At 34.1% G+C, this 22,434-nt stretch overlaps 3 protein-coding genes and 2 pseudogenes across 4 annotated transcripts; 2 read left to right on the forward strand and 3 right to left on the reverse strand.

The window, feature by feature from the left end:
- Window positions 1-123: 123 nt before the first annotated feature.
- Window positions 124-4,299, forward strand: DRB4 (double-stranded-RNA-binding protein 4). Of its 2 annotated transcripts, none has more exons than XM_086423804.1 (6): window positions 124-462; window positions 1,123-1,263; window positions 2,274-2,509; window positions 2,609-2,828; window positions 3,265-3,438; window positions 3,571-4,299. In XM_086423804.1, the coding sequence occupies exons 1-6, from the start codon at window positions 204-206 to the stop codon at window positions 3,972-3,974; spliced, it is 1,434 nt and encodes a 477-aa protein (XP_086279930.1). In that variant the 5' UTR covers window positions 124-203; the 3' UTR covers window positions 3,975-4,299. The 2 variants fall into 2 exon arrangements, with proteins under 2 accessions (XP_086279930.1, XP_086279931.1); XM_086423805.1 differs by having other exon boundaries at window positions 124-420.
- A 1,523-nt stretch (window positions 4,300-5,822) lies between these two features.
- Window positions 5,823-6,826, reverse strand: LOC147385373 (blue copper protein 1a-like). The gene is made up of 2 exons (XM_086423739.1): window positions 6,434-6,826; window positions 5,823-6,318 (listed from the first exon to the last, which is right to left on the reverse strand). Exons 1-2 carry the CDS (start codon window positions 6,606-6,608, stop codon window positions 5,972-5,974), a joined length of 522 nt encoding a protein of 173 aa, XP_086279865.1. The 5' UTR covers window positions 6,609-6,826; the 3' UTR covers window positions 5,823-5,971.
- Window positions 6,827-8,413: 1,587 nt separating this feature from the next.
- LOC147385374 (blue copper protein-like) lies at window positions 8,414-15,954 on the forward strand. The gene is made up of 5 exons (XM_086423143.1): window positions 8,414-8,549; window positions 8,738-8,851; window positions 8,998-9,243; window positions 15,407-15,520; window positions 15,617-15,954. The coding sequence occupies exons 1-5, from the start codon at window positions 8,414-8,416 to the stop codon at window positions 15,892-15,894; spliced, it is 888 nt and encodes a 295-aa protein (XP_086279269.1). The 3' UTR covers window positions 15,895-15,954.
- A 2,049-nt stretch (window positions 15,955-18,003) lies between these two features.
- On the reverse strand, window positions 18,004-18,822 carry LOC147385375 (blue copper protein 1a pseudogene; annotated as a pseudogene).
- A 1,423-nt stretch (window positions 18,823-20,245) lies between these two features.
- On the reverse strand, window positions 20,246-21,836 carry LOC147385376 (blue copper protein 1a pseudogene; annotated as a pseudogene).
- Window positions 21,837-22,434: the final 598 nt, after the last annotated feature.

A 22,434-nucleotide genomic window follows, 5' to 3' on the forward strand; every position in this document is an offset into this window, starting at 1 on the left:
TAAAATTGCCACGAGACCCAACCACTCATGAAAATAAAATTGTTTCGTAATAAAAATAAAATGCCAAGGGCATTTTTGTATTTTACTATTCCCGAACATATATTCTGTTCTTAACGCCCAAGCACTGGTCTCGATAGTATCATCTTCTCCTACTGTGAGTCTGCGATCTCTCTCTCTCTCTCTGAAACGATTGAGAAAAAAAAATGTACAAATCGAAGCTTCAAGAGCTTTGTCAGGAAAAGCTATGGAGATTACCGAACTACTCTTTAAGCAGAGACGGACCTGATCACTGTCCTCGTTTCAGAGCTTCTGTACTCGTTAATGAAGTCTCCTTCGACAGCCCTAATTCCTGCAAATCTTCTAAAGAAGCTCAGAACGCAGCCGCAAGGATCGCTTTCGAACACTACACCTATCCACCCGGTCAATTTCTCATCAGAGAAGCTTCTTCTACTTTGACATCCGGTTACAATCTAGAACCGTAGTTTTATAGGCGAAAAATATAATTTTTCTTGAGTTCTTGTGTAGATGATTGTTGAATTTGCTCCTTGAGAGGATATTTAGGCTTTCTCATTTTAAACCCTGAATTTCTTTTATTTGAGAGATTGCTTATGAGGTAGATTGTATAAAATTTCTGGATTTTCTCTGATTCTTTGAAACTTGTTGTTTCTTGAGAAGAATTTTAATTTCGGAGTCGTTTGGAACCCTAGATTTTCGATTTTTTTTTTCTCTTCAGAATGTAGTATGAGATTGTGTGCCTCAATTTGATGTCGATATTTTTCAAATATTTATTATCTGATTCTTGGGATTCTTTGAATGCCACGAATAGAATCCATAAACTCTTGTATTTGAATTTTAGGGTCGATTCATGGAGAGTTTGAACGTTTTTGTATTTTGTATTTTGTATTTTTTTCTGCTTTACTATATTTCTTATCAGATTCTTTAGGTTATTCAGATTATTCTCCAATTTTCAAGAAAATTGGAACTTCTGTTGGGGATACCACAGTTACGGTGAATTGGAAAAGAGGAGCAAAAAATAATTTTTTGCAGAATAAGATCATAAACTTTAGTGTGCATGTTGTATAAAATGTCGCCATAAGTTTAATTCTCACGTTTTTTTTCCAGGTTCTTCAAGTGCAAGCAATGCGTTGAATAATAGCCCCAGTAATGAAGAGGTACTGTTAGGGAAGAATCAAGAAATAGCAGAGGATTCCCCTGTTAGTGCTGGGAATTCTTCGGGTGTCAAAGATGATAAAGAATTTGGAGGTTAATGGATGTTCTATTTAGTTTTCCAAATTTTTTTTTGCTCTCTTAGTATTTTGTTTCCTTTTTTTTTTTTCTTTTCTTTTCTTTTCTATTTTAAATAAATAATATGAATTATATTTTACTATAATCCCGACAATTAACTTGTTGCTTGCTCTGATACTGTAAATAGAAAATATATTATGGTGAAGTTGTCTTGAAATGTCAAGTTGAAGTATCAAATGGAAATATGCCACAGCATAAATCATTAGACATTTCCCCCCTTGATCAGTTAAAATGCTTTTATAGGTGAAATTGTATTGAAATTTGTGTATTTGAAATATCAAAATAGAAATATCTTACAGAATACATCATCAAGTGTTCCCCTCTACCCCCCACCCACACACAAATGCAATCAGGAAAAATGCTTTTATTGATGGAGTTGTCTTGAAATTCATCAGGTTGAAGTGTCAAAACAGAAATATGTTACCAAATCAACCTGGTTAAGTGTATCTCCAAATGTGGTTGAAATTTGATTTTTCACCTGTCTCCTCCAAAAAACGATGCATGGCTCATCTCATTGCATCAATTAGAGGAGTTGTGGCTTCATATAAATATGTAGGTGTGAGATTGTTAAGTTGGTATGACAACCTGGGCTGAAGACCCACCTCCACCAACTAATTACTAACCGCTAACTTCTTGCTTATTAAAAAAAAAAAAAAATACAAAAATTGCCTTAACCTCATCTCTCTAGAACTTCCCTAAAGTCTGGGTGATTTCAGTATGGTTAGCTTATTTCAACTTAACATCAATCATTTCCGTTTGGCATGGCAGATTAACTTATTATGTTATTTTGGCACATTTTTTATTGCATTTAATCTCTAATTTGGAATGTCAGAGTAGATCTATTATCTCCTGTTTTGCTCGCTTCGCTTGTGTTTCTGATTTTTTTTTTCACTCACTATCTTATCTCAATATGATAACCCCACTTATCCTGACAAGTCCTATGTTTTACAATTGGTCCTTTCTTATAGATATGCAATACTTGAACAAGAACCAGCTGCAAAATTATGCTCAAAAGAGAAACCTTAATTTACCCATGTATTCTTGTATACGTGAGGGTCCACCTCATGCTATGCTCTATAAGGCTAAGGTTACAGTTGATGGACAAACCTTTGAAAACCCTGAGTTTTTCCGCACATTAAAGGAAGCAGAACATGCTGCTGCAAAAGCTGCTTTGTTGTCCTTGTTAAAAGATGGTGTTCAAGAGGCTAGTATTTTAATCTCTCTTGCATTCTACTTATTAGCTGATGATTGCTCCATATGTCTTTGTGAATATGATTAATAATTAGTTTTCATCTTTCTTTAGGGTGATTCTTGTTTGTACAAGAACCTTTTACAGGATTTGACTCAGAAAGAAGGTTTTTCCTTGCCGATATATAACACAATTAGATCCGGTGAATCTCACATACCAATATTTGATTCCACTGTGGAAGTAGATGGTGATAGCTTTCGTGGGGCAACAGCCAAAACCAAGAAGCAGGCAGAGATGAATGCGGCAAAGGTTGCTTATTCTAGTCTTAAAGAACGTAAGTCGTCGTTCCTCTTCCTCTGTTCCCTCATCTTTTTTCCAATATTGATTTCAGACTTAGGGTTACTCCTTTTTACATTGATTCTGGTAACCTCTCTTCCATAACTAGTTTCTTTGATGTTTCTGTCGACCGCCAAACGTTATTGTCGCGTCTTTTGTTTTTGGCAAATACTTGCTATGTTGTACAATTTGATCTATGATTTTGACGAGAAAAAGAGAGATCACTAGCCTCGTGGAACAGTTAACAATATTGTCCTCTGAAAACAAAGACCTTATCTTGTTTACTATAACCATCAGATTGTAGTTCTTGTATCTCAGCCTTTAAAGTGATGCAGATTATGTAATGAATTTTCAAGGCCAGCTTATTGTCAACTTTTTGCTGGGAGAAAATCTATAATAATGCTTTGACAGGATACAATGCCTTCTCTCTTCAGGTAGATCGAGTAGGAGCCCTGTGTCTCCGTTCCAAAGTGGACAGGCACTAGAATCTCTTGATGGCAGTTTTTCCAGCTCTTGCTCAATCCTCAGTTATGACTTACTTGGGTCTAGAGATCCCTCAATTTTAACTCTAAGCATCAATTCTGAGGAACATGTTGAAGATTCTAAAGGTGACATTTTTTTTTTCTTTCTCAGGGTTCCTAACACAATTTATTTGTGTTCTCCACACACACACACACGAAATATTCTATTTGGTGGGCAATCTCTTGTACAATATGTTCATAGCATTCCATGGTTCACAGATGGAGATCAAGAAGCTGTTTCATCTGAAATAATCACAGACAGTGTGAAAGCTTGTGTTGATCACTCAATGCCAACTCCTGTAAGATCAGGCACGGATTCAACTCTGAGAAGAAAGGAATCATCTCTCTCTTCTGACGAGGTATATGCCAGTCTACGGGATCCATTCCTCATGGTACCCTCCTCATCTGAAGATGGATCATCATCATCTACTGCAGCTTCCGAGTGCTCTGATGTTTTAATCGAACGAACAGAGATGGGTTCTTCGTTATTGGGTGACAGGGTTAGGGTGTACCCTCGCAAGCCAGACATGGCATTCCCAGAGGGCATCACAGTGATGCCTATCAGTGATTACCAGTGGGTTGCCGTGAGTTTTTTGGATTTCCCAAACCAACAACATAACTGACAACGTAGTAGAGATAATTGGGTTCCCTTATCAGAATTATTGGTTTCAGGTCATTTCTTAATCTGGGATCTTTCCTTTTTGACCAAATGGGGTGGTTAAAGTCGATTTAGAAAAACAATAGTTCCTTCTCATTAAACAAGAATTTCCTGTTATAGAATACAAGTTGATAGCATACATTAGTTCTTTAAACAATATTTTCCTGTGCAGAATAATGTCATTGATGTATGGATGATGATAAACTTCACTTAATTTTACTTTGTGACTATTGACAATCTTCCTTCTCATTAAACAAGAATTACCTATTATAGAATACAAATTGATAGCATACATGAGTTCTTTAAACAAGATTTTCATTGATGTGTGGATGCTGGTGAACTTCACTTAATTTTACTGTGTGACCGTTAACAATCTTCCTGTTAACCATTATTTTGAGCTATTCGTATTTGGATGTATTTTTTTATTTTTATTTTTATTTTTAAATTTGTTCTTGAGACAGGGAAATCAGGTGTTCCACACCTTGGGTAGCTCGGACAACGGGATTTCCGTCTCCATTGAGGCGATAACTGCACCAGAAGTTCACAATGTTTAGAACCCCCAAGAGCAACTCTTTTTTATTTTCCCCCCTTAATGGTGATTTATACATGTTCCTTCATGTTTCTGTGAATAATTGAGATGCCCCTGTATTTTCAAACTGAATACATGCCCCTAGAACTCGTTCTCCTTTGTAAGACTTTCATACAGTTGACCTAAACGCTCTCATCTTCAATCTCTTGGAAAAAAAAAAAAAAATCTTATATAATCTTCCCCCAAAAAACAGTTATCTTACTGCTCTTCAATACTTGGTTAATTATTTTAACTTACGCAACCATCTCTTTAATCCTATCTTCTTCAACTTTGTCTTCAATTCCTTTTAGAAAATCCTCAATTTTTCTACCCAAAAATCTATAGGCTTTTACTTCCATCTTGGTCTTTAGATTTTAAGGTTGATGTTGGTAAGAGAATCTAAAGATTAAAAACACTATTATTACATATTTTTAGTTATGTTTGAGCCAAGTGTTGGAAACCCTATTTGTACCCATCCTACCCATTAGAGATGGAGAATAAGTAGTTTGTCTTCTTAGGGAATTTCAGATTGTTTGGGATGTGTTTAGATCCTCATGTTTGCTGATTTTTAGTAATTTTTGGCACCAAAAGAAAAACAATCTCATCTCTCTCTTTAAAAACAATATTTTTCTTCTAATTTTACTTAAATGAAATATATTTAACAAGAAATTCGTTTTGAAAATGTAAATATCAAAACTAAGAAATTAGGGATTGAAACTAGAAAATTATGTATTGGATATGATCTCCTTGATAAAGTGATTGATCCAATGTTACCTATTCGAACCCATTCAAGCACATTTAATCATCCAAAATACTCATGAAAAATATCTATGTAAGAGTGGCACCACGACTAAATACGTCAAAGTAACCAACATATGTGCATAGTGAAAATCCTTAGATCATGGGATAATTGAGAGATTACACTTGGATTGATGTTAATGTTTATGAAACATATCTTCTCTGGATACATATAAATGTATGATAATATATCCATATGTAAGCTTGAATTCATCTATATGAATGATGGAGATAATGTGGTTCAATTTTAACTTACTGTATGAAAATAACAAATTAATGGCCGTTGGGCCACGGTTTCAAGATGACTGGTTCGATAAGTCTTGGTATTGTCTACTAATGAGATTTTAAAACCACGGTTGGGGTACCAATTTCCTACAATATTGCTTAACGACCTTATTTTATTTCGTGAAAAAAATAATTATCTGACAGTTATGTAATTAGGGGATCAATAAATATATTTTGCATTGATTATAATATAAAAAATTACATGAGCTTTAAAAAAAAAAAAAGCACATTTTTCCAACTTGGGCCTCACAGATGTATATCTGGAAGCCAATGTATGAACAAGAATTCTTAGACGTATAGAGGTATCTTGATTAAACCATGATCACCATCGTGATCACAAATGTTGCCACCATCATCAAATGATAGACAGATGTTGTGATCCCATTGGTTGAACTCGTGTAGCGTAGAGCTTGAGAAGGTGCAACGGTTGGACTAGGAGATTGGTGTATTGATGGTTGCACGGTGATGAAAAGCTTCTGTCCCCCAAGAGCACAGTGCTTGCCTACACCGCAGATGTACCACTTACTTCCTGGTGTTGCAAGGGTAATTATGTCATTTCCTGTTGTTAACGCCTCGTTCGTTGGTGGTATGATGCAGTTCTGAAATCCCGTTCCGTTCACCTTGAACACGTTGTGTGCTCCCACCGGATATTTAAATACTACAGAATTTATGATACAAGTTAAAACTTAAAATTTATAAATAAAAAAAATTTAATTAATTATTTTTTTTTTTTTTTTTTTGGGAGGGGGGGAAGGATAAGAGAGGTAATTTACCAAGTTTATCTCCAACGAGGAAATGCTTGTCCTGAGCCCAAGCTTGATAATCAAAGCCAATAGTCCAACCAGTCTCATCTCCTACTATGAACTCCTTTGCCACCACAACTTTATCTGCAAGAACAACAACCATGCCAACAACCAAGAACACAAACCAACCTCTAGTACAAGCCATGAAAGCTTAATAATTTGCTTATTAAAAGCTTTATTATTATTTGCTTTAAATGTGTACTTGAGATTGAACCGTGTAGCTGATGATGAGCGCAACTGAATCTAACAGAACCCTATTTGTAGTGATTTTTTTTTCTAAATGAGAGACAAAAAAAACTAAGGCCTCGAGGAGTGCCGGCATGGCCGTACAGCACAACCGCAAGTGAAGATTTGACCATGTCGTTTTAGAATATTATTATGAGAATATTTTATTTTTGCTAATTAAATAGAGAACCCAGTCAAAATATTATTAATTATCAGAATATGAGACTTGTTTCCTCGACTCAAAACATGCCTTATAGAAACAACTCGGCTCAGTCAATTTGGAAATAGAGAATTCATCAAATTGACCAATTGTTAATATCTATTGATAGGAAATTTCTACGACAATGGTGCAACACTCAAGTCAATGTCAATTTTGACAAAATAACAGTCTAAGTAGGAGAAATTTCATACTTTTGTATTTATCTGGTCTCTTATTTATAAATTTTCTATTCTATAAATCTTTTTAAATCCCTACTTCTCTCCTAACTACAGTTTACTAATGGGGTTAAGGAGATAAAAGAGGAAAGGCATTAAAATTAGAAGAATATTATTAAAAGCGGAGAGAAAAAGAAAGATAATATATAAAGTTGGAGAGAGAATCTTGAAATGGTGGTAAAAGAAGAAAGACAATAAAATTGAAAGGATTTCTAGAAAAGAGGAGAAGAGAAGAGAAAAGGGATAAAATTATCTTCGATATTTGTAGTGAGATTAAATCCCAACCCGTCTTTGATTGGGGGATGAAGAGGGGGGACAAATTTCCTATTTTATTATATAAATTGATAGCTTCCTTTTGAATCTCAATTTCTTTAAGATTTGAAGTCTATCTCCTTGCCACATGGACTAAGCACATTTCTGAACAGTTCGAGATATTTTCCCTTTATTTTCGTCGGCCCTTACATGTTTGCCTAAGCAATGGAGTACACTTAGGAAAAATTCTCATTTGGAAACATAGGTGATTTTCTATCAAGATTTATTAGTTTGGATCAAGGTTGAGATGATTCCCTAAGGAGGATACATTATGACGAGACCTTACGCAGTCGATACTGGATATTGGAATATTTTAGAATCGTGATGATCTGACGCTCTTTTTTATATGCTCCCTAACTTGGCAATTCATAGAACCATAACCTTTTGTCCTTGCATATCTCAAAGCAAATGATCTATGATTCTGTGAAGGGAGCGTATAAAAAAGAGCATCATATTATCACAACTCAAAATTTTATCATGATGCCCTTGTGTATATATATACAATGGTGTGCATGAGACCATACATTTGGAATGCAATAGGCATAATCTGAGATTTCATGGAAATCTCAATGAAAGTAATTCGCATTCTTAGGTATTCAAAAACTACTAAAGATTATGTTTATCTTGATTCACTATAATCTCACAACTATATGGCTACACTAATTCTGAGTTCTAAGTTGAATAGGATAGGAGGAAAAAGTCCAAAAATCTACCAAATAAGTTGTTTGTATCCAAGGTTGATAACTTGGTACATTTTCAAGTTGAATTGGTCAAATTATATTGGCGAGTTAGCTCCATCGAAACTTTGGGGCTAAAGCCTCCTCAATCCATTTGAGTGGAGTCGACTTAACCGAGTTTCGAGTCAACTCTACCAGTTTTAACACACTATATATGTTAAAATACTTGCGTCCATATAAAGAAACTTGTAACATTTTTTATAGGCTTAATTATATTATAATGTAGAAAGACTTGGTCATCATGCATAGAAACACTGTTCTCTTGCGATCGTTGTTAGTAGAACTTCCTTGTGCTATGTGCGGCCATGCCGTCCAGACTCCAAATGTTGGTGCAATTACTTATGCTGTTTGTACAGCCGAGCCGGCACTTGCCGATGGTTTTTTAAATGGTGGTGTATCATGATATATAGAAGAATTTAATTAATCCTATAAATAGGGGCCTCTTAGACTCATTTGAACTCATCAGCAACACATTTCAACTTTAACAACATATTTGAAGCTTCAATGGCTTTGACTAGTGGTTGGTTTGTTTTCTTGGTTGTTGGCATGGCTGTTGTTTTTGCAGATCAAGTTGCAGTGGCAAAGGAGTTCATAGTAGGAGATGAGACTGGTTGGACTTTTGGGTTTGATTATCAAGCTTGGGCTAAGGACAAACATTTCATGGTTGGAGATAAACTTGGTAAATTACCTCTCTTACCCCTTCCCCCCCCCTCCACCCAAAAACTAAATTAATGATAAATAAAAATTAAAAAATTAAAAAATTAATAATAATAAATAATTTTTTTTTTCTTATATAAATTTTAACTTGTATCATATATATTGCAGTATTTAACTATCCTGTGGGAGCACACAACGTGTTCAAAGTGAACGGAACGGGTTTTCAGAACTGTATCATACCACCAACCAACCAGGCGTTAACAACAGGGAATGACATAATTACCCTCGCAACACCAGGAAGAAAGTGGTACATCTGCGGTGTAGGTAAGCATTGTGCCTTAGGGGGACAAAAGCTTTTCATCACCGTGCAACCATCACTATACCAAGCTGGTCCAAGTCCAACCATTGCTCCTTCTCAAGCTCTACCCTAGATGAGCTCGGCCAATGGGCTCACAACATCTGTCTATCATTTGGTGGTGGTGGTGGCAACAGTTATGATCATGATGGTGATCGCGGTTTAATCAAGATTCACACATATATATCTATATATGTATGGAAAATTATATTTTCTATATTTTAGGGTAGTACTAGCGTCATAGGTTGAGAACTATAATATATAATAAACTCATTGGCTTTTGTAGACAGAGCTTTGGGCCCCACTTCATATGAGTTGAGGGCAGAATTTTATAGTTGAATGGCTTTGTAACTTGAATTATTAGTAGCTTAATGGATGGTAAGTTGTTCTTGTTGGGCTTTCATTATAATTCATTTAGTGAGAAATGGTTTAACAATAATTATATATGGTACATTTTCCCCAACATTTAAAAAAAAAAAACATAAAAATGGTAGACAACTATTGTGATCAGGGCTCTATCAATGGAATCAATTATATACACCCGAATTTTGATATAATCCATATCATGCATTTTGAATCTAGATCAAGGATTTAGAATCCTATAAGGATCCAAGTTGATGACTGAACCAGTCGGATAGGTTCTCGATCAACCATATGTCTAGAGATTAAAATTACTGATTTCTTTAGGATTCTATAAAGATATAAGAGGATAGATTATTGAGGGGTTGATTGTGAACATCCCTAATGAAAAGAGAAAAATAAATTAAGGGAGAGAAATAGAGAAGAGATACCGTGTGGGGGAATTAAAAAATATATATTATTTCTATTGGTTAGTGTAACAATAAAATTGGTGTGTAATAAACAAAAGTTAGTGTGGCAAAAGTTCTTTATTAATGTAATTTTTTTTTAAACTAATGGGAATTAAAAAATAGAGATTGTTTCCATTGGTTTGATTAACAATAAAATTGGTGTGTAATAAATAAAAGTTAATGTGGCAAAAGTTCTTTATTAATGTATTTTTTTTTTTAAACTAATATTTAAGATATCAGTTGCTAATGCATAATCATGTAATGATACGGAGTATTTCCATTATTTTAATCTTTTTGATAAAATACAAATACATTTTAGGTCAAATGGGTTGTGTGCACGAGACGTGTTTGTCCAATTCCTATTAAATTTGAAATAGTATTCTTATTTTAGAACAAATCTTTACTTGTTTAGCAAAAACGACATTTTTTAAGTTCTTATGAGAGAAGATGATGTTGGATGTACCATGAGTTTTTTGGCCCAAATGGCATATCAACAATGGATACATGATTTAATTTAGGTTTTAAAAAGTTTGTTTTACTTCATTGAACACTTTGAAATTGGACAACCATTGAACTCTCAAATTTAAAATTTGTTCAAGAATAATGAAAAATGTCGTTTAGTAAAAATTAATATTAATTAATTTTTTTTTCTCTACATCACATGACATCTAGTCATGTTTTTGGGCGACATGTAATCCATAGATAGGCGATCCTTTGATCTATATTCATATACAAGAATTGGTAGAAAATATCAGAAATCATTTTTTCCAAAGCAAGATTGACCTTGAAGTATGGTTTTTAGTGAAAAGAGGAAATTGAAAAGGAAAATACTAGAGAGACTACACAGGACAATGTATTAGATATTGAGCTGATGTGGATGTGTGTACATAAGCATTGACTTTTCCTCGAGATACAAGTGAAAGCATCTATAGTTGTATGCAAACCTCTATGTCAGTTCAGTGTCTTGCCCAGTCACTGTAGCATAGTTCAATTGAAAATAATATAAGGAATGAGTTCTCTATATTACTATTCAAACTCTTGAAATCAATCACAAATAATTTGTTAGACTTCCCTAAAATTAGTAGAATTTTGGTCAAAATTAATAAGATTAATCTAGAATTACTTAAAATAATATTTGTTTCCTTTTGAATAATAAGATAAATAAAATTACAAGTTTCTAGCCAGTCCAAGATTCCAACCCAAAATGGGATGTCCCAACCAATTTTTAATACATGGACAGAAGTCCAGAGAAAAGATCACTAATAGTGCTCTTTAAACTTTAAGAAAAGGGCTTCATAGACCGATTTTAATTTCTTTAAAAGATGAAATAAATTAGTTGTTTAGTTACAAATTTATATTCAAATTTTCTGAAAATCAGATCAACCATGGAAAACACCTCAATGGGGGTGAATTTCTAAAGCAAGCACATGTCGTCCAATTCAAAAGGAGTTTTTTTTTACTATTTTTTTATTAATTTAAATCATGAATCAAAATATGCTGAGGTGTCATTTGGACCAACGTAGTCGCCATGCAACATTCATCATTAGAAATAGGAAGAATTTCAATTTTTGTTTCATTATAAGAATAGATTGAAGACTCCTGTCCTGTCCATGTCAAATACATAATCAAAAACATATTATCAAATAAAAAAAATAGGAAAAGTGTAGAATTGGCCATAATATTTGCTAAAGCACTTATCACAAATATTTGAATTATGATGATGAAAGCCCAACATAAAAATCAACTATAAAATTCCTCCTCACATCACCATGACGTGGGTCATCACTATATATATAAATTTTTCTGAAAACCAATACACGAATAAAACTTTCCTACATTACATGTAATAAATATATATAGTCTTGAATGTTAGACCATCATGAACATAACTGTTGCCACCATCACCAAATGATAGACAGATGTCACGATCCCATTGGCCGAGCTTGTGTAGGGTAGAGCTTGAGAAGGAGCAATGGTTGGAGTTGGAGATTGCTTTAGTGATGGTTGCACGGTGATGAAAAGCTTCTGTCCCCCAAAGGCACAGTGCTTACCTACACCGCAGATGTACCACTTTCTTCCTGGTGTTGCAAGGGTAATTATGTCATTTCCTGTTGTTAACGCCTCGTTCCTTGGTGGTATGATGCAGTTCTGAAAACCTGTTCCGTTCACCTTGAACACGTTGTGTGCTCCCACCGGATATTGAAATACTGCAAAATGTATAATACAAGTTAAAAATTAAATTTAAAAAGAAAAATAATAATAATAAAATTGGGTTGGGGGGTAAGAGAGGTAATTTACCAAGTTTATCTCCAACTAAGAAATGTTTGTCTTGGGCCCAAGCTTGATAGTCGAAGCCAGTAGTCCAACCAGTCTCATCTCCTACTATGAACTCCTTTGCCACCACAACTTTGTCTGCAAGAAGAACAACCATGCCAACAACAAAGAACACAAACCAATCTCTAGTACAAGCCATGAAAGCTTAATAATTTGCTTATTAAAAGCTTTATTGTTATTTGCATCAAATGTGTTCTTGACATTGAACCGTGTAGCTGATGATGAGTGCAACTGAGTCTAAAGAGACCTATTTATATATATAAAGATAGTGATTCTTCTTCTTCTTCTTCTATACGATCATGATGCACCATTATCATTTAGAGATTAAAAAACGTAGGCACCGATGGGTGCCGGCATGGCCATACAGCACAAGTGAAACAACCGCAAGAGAACATTTGACCATGTCGTTTTAGAATATTTTATTTTACTTGTTTTGTTTTTTAAAATAGAGAACCCAGTCAAAATATTATTAATTATCAGAATATGAGACTCGTTTGCTAGACTCAAAACATACCTTATTGAAACAACTCAGCTCGGTCAAGTTGGAAAATATTTAGAGAACACATCAAAATGACCAATTTTTCATGTCTATTGAGAGGAAGTTTCTACACCAATGGTGCAATGCTCAAATCAACGTTGAATTTTGAAAAATAACAGTTTGAGTAGAAGAAATTGTGTACCTTTGCATTTGTTTGACTCCCTTATTTATATATTTTCTATTCTATAAATCTTTTTAAATCCCAATATCTCCCCTAACTAAAATTTACTCATGAAATTAAGAAGATAAAAAAGAAAAGACAATAAAATTGAAAGAATATTATTGACAAGGAGGAAAAGAGAAAATACAATATACTTGAAGTGGTATTGTTGGAAAAGATGGGAGAAAAGGAAAGACAATTTATAATGTTTTTTTTTTTTTTTTTTGATAAATAGCATTTCATTCAAAATAGCACCAAGCGAATCGAGGTGACCAGCCTAGCAAAACCTTACAAATAAGAAGTTACTCACGCGAAATACACTAAATCCCATCCCAATTATAAAGAAAATCTTCGAAGAAAATCTCCCTGAACTCCTTATAGACTTTGGACCAACAAAATATAAGACCCAAAATAGATATAATCATATAATGTTGGAGAGATATATATTATTGCAAAGGGGGTAGAAGAAGAAAACACTAAAATTGGAGGGGTTTCTTGAAAAGAGGAGAAGAGAAAAGGGATAAAGTTGTCTTTGAGATTTGTGATTAGACTAAATCCCAACTTGTCTTTGGTTAGGGGATGAAGAGAGGGGACAACTATCCTGTTTTATTATATAGATTGGTAGTTTCCTTTCGAAACTCAATTTCTTAAGTATGTAAGATTTGAAGTCTATCTCCTTGCCACATGAACAACAATTATTTAATTTTAGCATGTTTCTGAACTGTTCGAGATCCTTTCCTTTGATTTTCGTCGACAGTTACGTGTTTGCCTAAACAATGGAGTACACTCGGGAAAAATACACATTTGGGAATATAAGGTGATTTTTGCTTGAGATTTATAAGTTTGGACCAATTGAGGTTGAGATGATTCCCTAACAGAAATGCATAACAATGGGACCTCATCATGCCATCAGTACTGAATATGAGATCATTATATCATGATGCCCTCATATATATTCAATGGTTTGCATGAGAACTTACATTTGGAATGTGACAGGCATAATCTTAGACTTCATGGAATCTCAATGAAAGCAATTCACATTCTTAGGTATTGTAAAACTACTAAAGATATATTTAACTTCTTTTTTTGAGGATATTTATGATAAAGTGATCAACTTTTGACGAATTTACAATTCTGGCTCATTGTTCATTTTAATTATCAAAACGTGAATAATCACAAATTCAAAGGTTTTAAAGTGACTATTTCGCAGGTTTATAGTGACAAATTGGCAATAGTCACGTTAAACTTGTGAAATTGTCACATTAAAATCGTTGAATTCGTTACCGTTTTGACTTTTTTTTTTTTATAACAAAAACGTGATTATTCATGTTTTAGTAATTAAAATGAATAGTTAGCCAAAATGGTAAATAACTCATTTTCAACTCATGAAATGCTAATTCACCCCCTTTTTTTTTGGTACTTATTGTGGGTATCCTCATCCTTCAAGTAAGATTAGTCCCACTGTCACACGCACCATGCACTCCCTCGAAAATTTCTACGTGAAACTGGTTGAGTTGAGGGTCAACCTGACCCTAAAGGTGCCCCAAGGAATTCATTGTTTTGTGGGATTTTGAACTCTTGACCTACTCTTCAAGAGGAGCTTATCAAGGCTCAACTTGCCACCAGGCCAATCCCTTGGGTTAGACTATGTTTAAATTGATTCACTTCTACACTAATTCTGAGTTCTAAGTTGAATAGGATAGGAGAAAAAAGTCCAAGAACTAACACATCAGTTGTTTGTATCGAAGGTTGATTCCTTGGTACATTTTTCAAGTTGACTTGGTCAAATTATATAGTCGACTTGATGATTTAAATGACGAGTTAGTTCCATGGAGTTTTGGGGCTAATTAAGCCACCTCAATCCATTTGAGTGGAGTCGACTTAGCTGAGTTTTGAGTCAACTCTACCAGTTTTAAAACACTATATATATGTTAAAATACTTACATCCACATCAAGAAACTTGTAACATTGTTATAGGCTTAATTATATTGTAATGTAGAAATGACTTGGTCATCATGCATGGAAATAGTGTTCTCTCGCAGTCCTTGTTAGTAGAACTTCCTTGTGCTGTGTACGGCCATGCCGTCCAGACTCCAAATGTTGGTGCAATTGCTTATGCTGTTTGTACTGACATGCCGGCACTTGCCCATGGTATTTTAAATGGTGGTGTATCATGAATCATGATATATAGAAGAATTTAAGTAATCCTATAAATAGGGGTCTCTTAGACTCATTTGAACTCATCAGCAACACATTTCTACTTTAACAGCATATTGAAGCTAATTAATAAAGCTCTTGATAAGTAAAGTATTAAGCTTCAATGGCTTTGACTAGTGGTTGGTTTGTTTTCTTGGTTGTTGGCATGGTTATTGTTCTTGCAGATCAAGTTGTCGTGGCAAAGGAAATCATAGTAGGCGATGAGACTGGTTGGACTTTTGGGTTTGATTATCAAGCTTGGGCTCAGGACAAATATTTCTTGGTTGGAGATAAACTTGGTAAATTACCTCTCTTACCCCTCCCCCCACCCCAATTTTTTTATTTTATTTTATTTTAATTTTTATAATTTTTAACTTGTATTATATATTTTGCAGTATTTAACTATCCTGTGGGAGCACACAACGTGTTCAAGGTGAACGGAACGGGTTTTCAGAATTGTATCATACCACCAACCAGCGAGGCGTTAACAACAGGAAATGACATAATTACCCTCGCAACACCAGGAAGAAAGTGGTACATCTGCGGTGTAGGCAAGCATTGTGCCTTTGGGGGACAGAAGCTTTTCATCATCGTGCTACCATCACCAGACCAAGCTGATGCAAGTCCAACAATTGCTCCTTCTCAAGCTCCTTGTCAAGCTCTACCCTACTAGAGCTCGGCCAATGGGTTCACAACATCTGTCTTTCATTTGGTGGTGGAGGCAACAGTTATGATCATGATGGTGATCATGGTTTAATCAAGATTCACACATATATATATATATGTATGTATGGAGATTATATTTTCTATATTTTAGGGTAGTACTGGTGTCATGGGTTGAGAAGTATAATAATAAACTCATTGGCTTTTGTAGACAGATCTTTGGGCCCCACTTCATATGAGTCGAGGCAGAATTTTATAGTTGTATGGCTTTGTAACTTGAATTATTAGTAGCTTAAAGCATGGTAAGTTGTTCTTGTTGGGCTTTCATTATAATTCATTTAGTGAGAAATGGTTTAACAATAATTATATATGGTACATTTTTCCCAACATTTCAAAAAAAAAAAAAATGGTAGACAGCTATTGTGATTAGGGCTCTATCAATGGAATGGATTATATATACATGAATTTCCATATAATCCAATCATGCACTTTGAATCTAGATCAAGAATTTAGGTTCCTATAAGAATCAAAATTGATGTGTAATAAACAAAAATTTACCCAAATGTTTTTTTATTTTTTTAATAACCGGGTATCTCTGTAGGCAGTGGACTGGGTTTATATCTAAGTTTTGCCTAGTCCATAGACTATAGTCTTGTCCAAGGACTAGTCCTAGGGCATATGCAACGCCCGCATATCACACACACACCTAGTTAGTGATGGTGCACTCTCACAAGTGGCTCCTGAGGAATTAATGCTCGTATTGGGTATAGAACTCACGACATGCTGGCATTAATCACTTATCGGTCCGAAATTGCCATTAAGCCAACCCCTCAGGTTAATATTTAAGATATTTGTTGTTAATGCATAATCATCTACTGATATGGAGTAGTTCCATTTTTTGTTGTTGGATAAAGTAAAGACCCTGGATAACATTTTAGGTCAATAGGGTTGCGCACAAGAGATGTCACTATGTGAAAAAAGTCTAAATTCGACATAACTCTTTTAAACACTATGAGAAAAAAGGCTAAATTTAACCGACTTTGACATCGAATTTATCCTTTTTTCATGTTGTGCGCGTTCGTCCTATTTCTTTTACACCCATAATAATTTTCTTATTTTAGTACAAATCTTTGCTTTTTTAGCAACAACAAACAATTGTTAAATTCTTATAATAGAAGATGACGTTTTCTCAATGATATAATAGCCGACTTCAAACTTGTAGATGTAATATCATGAGAAATTTTCAAAACGTGATCAACTTTTGACAAAATTTTGATTCTAGCTAAGTATTCATTTTAATTCCCAAAACATGAACAACAATGTTGCATATGTTTTCAAGTGACTCTTGCATCTATAAAATAGTGAGATTGCCGATATTTTTTTTCAAAGCTTTTTAGCAAGATCATCACTTTGAAAAAAATAATATCAACAATCTAGCTACTTTACAATTGTTGTTGTTCACGTTTTGGGAATTAAAATGAACAATTAGCCAAAATTAAAATTTCTCCATATTCAGCTCACTAAATGGTAATTTACCCAAATATCCTCATACATTTGAATTGGATCCAAAGAGAATATAAATTAATAAAACATCATTCATACCATTGAAAGAATGTAAATGTAAATACTAGAGTGATTGCATTAACGTGGAGGCGTGCACGAAATCATAAATGTTTTTCCTTGAGATACAAGTGAAAGCATCTATGGTTCTTTGCAAACCTCCACGTTAACTCAATGTCTAATGTAGTGTCCTGCACAATCACTCTAGCAAGGTTCAGTTAAAAATAACACAAGGAATGAGTTCTCTATATTACTATTAGAACTCTCGACACTCAATCATAAATAATTTGTTGGACTTCTCTACAATTAGTAGAATTTCGGTCAAAATTAATGAAATTAACCTAGAATTACATAAAATAATATTTGTTTTCTTTTGAATAAAAAGATAAATTAAATTAGAAGTTTATAGCCAGTCCAAAGATTAGAACCCAAAAATGGGATGTCCCAACCAATATATTTTATAAATAGAAGTCCATTAAATTTCTAAAGCCAACACATCTCCTTCCATATCCCACCTCCTTGTCACAAATGACGATTTTATGAATTTTAAATTGTCAATTTAATAAGTAAAGCCCTTAGTAATGCTTGTCACAATCCCATTGGCCGAGCTCGTGTAGGGTAGAGCTTGAGTAGGAGCAATGGTTGGACTTGGATCCGCTTGGTGTGGTGATGGTTGCACGGTGATGAAAATCTTCTGTCCTGCAAACACACAGTGGTTGCCTACACTGCAGATGTACCACTTTCTTCCTGGTATTGCAAGGGTAATTATGTCATTTCCTGTTGTTAACGCCTCGTTTCCTGGTAGTACAATGCATTTCTGAAAACCCGTTCCATTTACCTTGAAGACGTTGTGTGCTCCCATGGGATATTTAAATACTGCAAAATATATAATACAAGTTAAAAATTAAAAAAAAATTATTAATTAATTTTTGGAGAGGTAAGCATGGTTTTAAATCTTGTCCAAGGCCAACACAACTCGCTCGAGTCATCTTGATATCATTCATCAATGGATTTACACGGTGTCTAAACTTCACACCATTTCATGAGATAAACATGATGACTCGGATGATATTTTGAAAATCGGTCGAGTCATTATAAATATAGTTAAATGGTTAATGTCATTAAAGAAGAGTTTACTCATCCGAGACAACTCGGTCTCGTCCATAGATGAGAGGAGATGAGACGTCAAACCGAGTTTTAAGATCATGGGGGTAAGAGAGGTAATTTACCAAGTTTATCACCAACCAAGAAATGCTTGTCTTTGAGTCCAACTAGTCTCATCTCCCACTATAAACTCCTTTGCCACAACAACTTGATCTGCAAGAACAACAACCATGTCAGCAACCAAGAACACAAGCCAACCACTAGTACAAGCCATGAAAGCTTAATAATTTACTTATATTAAAAGCTTCAAATTTCAAACCTTAAGCTACTTGTAATAAACATCAACGGGGATTGGTTGTTAAAGCTAATATCATGTATAGCTAATTAGAGTTTTAAAGTAAAATTAAGATAAAATCAAGTGGCTTTGAAGCCATTGTTGGCATGGTAGCCATCATCATAAATAATTGTGTGATGATTTTCATACTCAATCTAACAAAATAACTCAAAAACTCACTGACTTGACATGGGTAAGAACCGTAGATTTCCCCCCTCGGGATACACAACTTCACATCCCCATAACATGTGCAGTTGTGTATCCTGAGGGAAAAAATCTACGACACATGCCACGTCGTTGAGTTTTTGAGTTATTCTGTCAGATTGAATTAGAAAATCTGCACTCTAAATAATTTGTTGAAACTCAATTATAAATAAGGAAATTGGAAATAATACAGGGAATGAGTTCTATATAATATTATAACAACTCTTGAAACTCAATTATAAATAATTTGTTGGACTTCTCCACGATTAGTAGAATTTCGGTCCAAATTAATGAGATTAATGTAGAATTGCATAAAATAATATCTGTTTCCTTTTGAATAAAAAGATAAAAAAGCAAATTATAAACTTATAGCTAGCCCAAGATTAGAATCAGGGATGTCCCAACCAATTTTTTACATATAGACCTAAGTCCAGAGAAAAGATCACCAACAGTGCTCTTTAAACTGTGAGAAAAGAGCGCTCCCTAGATCGATTTTAATTTCTTTTGAAGATGGACCAAATTTGATGTTTATTTACAAATTTATATTTAAAATTTTGAAAATCAGTTCTACCATAAAAAATACCTTTGTATCGTTCCAATTTTTTCGGATGTCTCCAAAGAGACTCCATCAAAAACACCTCAATGAGATGATAATTTCTAAACTAAACATATCCTTCCATATTCTACCTCCTTGTCACAGAAGATCACTATTTTATGATTTGTAAATGACCAATATGATAGGAAGTATTTTTTATTTTGATCTTTTTAAACTAATCTAAACCATGAATCGAATCGTGTTAATATTGAGGTGTCATTTGAGCCAACGTGATGCAACATTGTTTATTAGAAATAAGAAGAAATTAATCCAAATTTTATTTTATTATAAGAATTGATTAGAGACTCATGTTCAAGTCCAACAAATAGTCAAAAATATATCAATAAAAAAAATGAGACAATATAATTTAGAATTGGCCGTAATCATTGTCAAAGTATTTATTACTAAAATAATATTTAAATTATAATGAAAGCCCTAGAAGAAAGTCAACTATAAAAATCCTCCTCATCATATCACCATGATGTGGGTCCTCACTATCTATAAATTACTCTGAAAACCAAAACATAAATAAAACTTTCCTACATGTAATAAATATATTCTTGATTAAACCATGACCACCATCATGATCATAACTATTGCCACCATCACCAAATGATAGACAGATGTCTCAAATCCATTGGCCGAGCTCGTGTAGGGTAGAGCTTGAGAAGGAGCAATGGTTGGACTTGGATCAGCTTGGTTTAGTGATGGTTGCACAGTGATGAAAAGCTTCTGTCCCCCAAATGCACAATGCTTGTCTACACCGCAGATGTACCACTTTCTTCCTGGTGTTGCAAGGGTAATTATGTCATTTCCTGTTGTTAACGCCTCATTCGCTGGTGGTATGATGCAGTTCTGAAAACCCGTTCCGTTTACCTTGAAGACGTTGTGTTCTCCCACCGGATATTTAAATACTGCAAAATATATAATACAAAGTTAAAAATTATATAAATAAAATAAAATAATATATATATGGTCCCGTTCAATGGCCAACAGTTTGGCAAACACATTTTTCAAAACATGGGTTAGAGGTCTTGGAATGGGCTGATTTTTGGTGAGGATGATCTCTACGGTGAGGAGATCATCATCACCAAAAATCAGCCCATTCCAAAACTTCTAACCCCATCAAAAATGGTTTACAAAAAATGGACGGTTCACGATTTTTCAACTTGTAAACTGGGGCTAGAAGTTTTGGAATGAGCTGATTTTTGGTGAGGATGATCTCCTCACCGTAGAGATCATCCTCACCAAAAATCAGCCCATTCCAAGACCTCTAACCCATGTTTTGAAAAAGTGTTTGCCAAAATGTTTGCCAAACTGTTGGCCATTGAACGGGACCCATATATATATGGGTCAGGTTCAAGGGCCATATGAGAAAATATATGTAAAAACTTTCGTTTTTAATAAAATTTTAAAATATGGGTTAGAAATTTTGGATTGAACTGATTTTTTGTGAGGATGATCTCTATGATGGGAAGATCATCCAAAAAAAAAATCAGCCCAATCTAAAACTTCTAACCCCATTAAAAGTGATTTAGAATGTGGACCGTCGATTTTTAACCAATTTTTATCATTAATTTGTAAATCACTTTTGATGGATTTAGAAATTTCTGATTGAGCTGATTTTTTGTGAGGATGACCTTTTCATCATAGTGACCATCCTTGCGAAAAATCAGCTCAATCCAAAACCTCTAACTCTTATTTTGAAAAACGAAAGTTTTTTCATATGTTTTCTCATATGGCCCTTGAACCGCCCCTATATATATAATGAGCTGATTTTTGGCAAGGATGATCTCCTCACCATAGAGATCATTCTCACAAAAAATCAGTCCATTCCAAATATTTTTGCCCATATAAGACAAAACGGTGTGTCGCAATGTGAGTCCCAATATGAGTCTTAGGAACGCTGTTCTATATATATATATATATATATATATATATATATATATATAAATTTTTGGAGGGGTAAGAGAGGTAATTTACCAAGTGTATCTCCAACGAAGAAATGTTTGTCTTGAGCCCAAGTTTGATAATCGAAGCCAGTAGTCCAACCAGTCTCATCTCCTACTACGAACTCCTTTGCCACAACAACTGAATCTGCAAGAACAACAGCCAAGCCAACAACCAACAACACAAGCAAACCACTTGAAGCCATTCATGTTTAACAATTTACTTATTAAAAGCTTTAAATTTCTGAACTTGAAACGAGTTGATGAGTATAAGGAGTCTGAGATATATCCATCCATTTATAGTGTTATTATTATGTATCATTGTTTGTTTATAATAATTGGACGGCTTGACTGCCGGCATGGCCGTACAACAATAATGCGAACTTTCCATGACATATCAAGAAGAGCACTCCAACTTTTACTTGTTACACCTCAAGTTTTTTGAATTATTTATCACACCCCAAATATAAGCTAGAACACATTCTTTACACATTACCAAAGTTTTTCGAATTATCATCTCAACATTATAGAACATTATAACACTCATTCAAATAATTTCAATAGTTGTTTACGATTATGATTAAGTTTATATGTAAAAGACTAATGATAAACTGACGCTCTTTTTTTAGATGCCCATTGCCTTGGCAATTATAGAATCATAAATCTTTTTCTTGTGTATCCCGAAACAGAGGATTTATGGTTCTGTGATGGGACATACAAAGAGCGTCTGAAAAAAGAGTGTTAAATTCTCACAACTCTATAAAAATCTTAAACTCAAAAAATAAAAATCTAGAAGAAGAAAAA

Source organism: Akebia trifoliata, chromosome 14 (genome assembly GCF_017979445.1).
Source record: "Akebia trifoliata isolate Shusen 1 chromosome 14, ASM1797944v1, whole genome shotgun sequence".
NCBI classification, from domain to species: Eukaryota; Viridiplantae; Streptophyta; class Magnoliopsida; order Ranunculales; family Lardizabalaceae; genus Akebia; species Akebia trifoliata.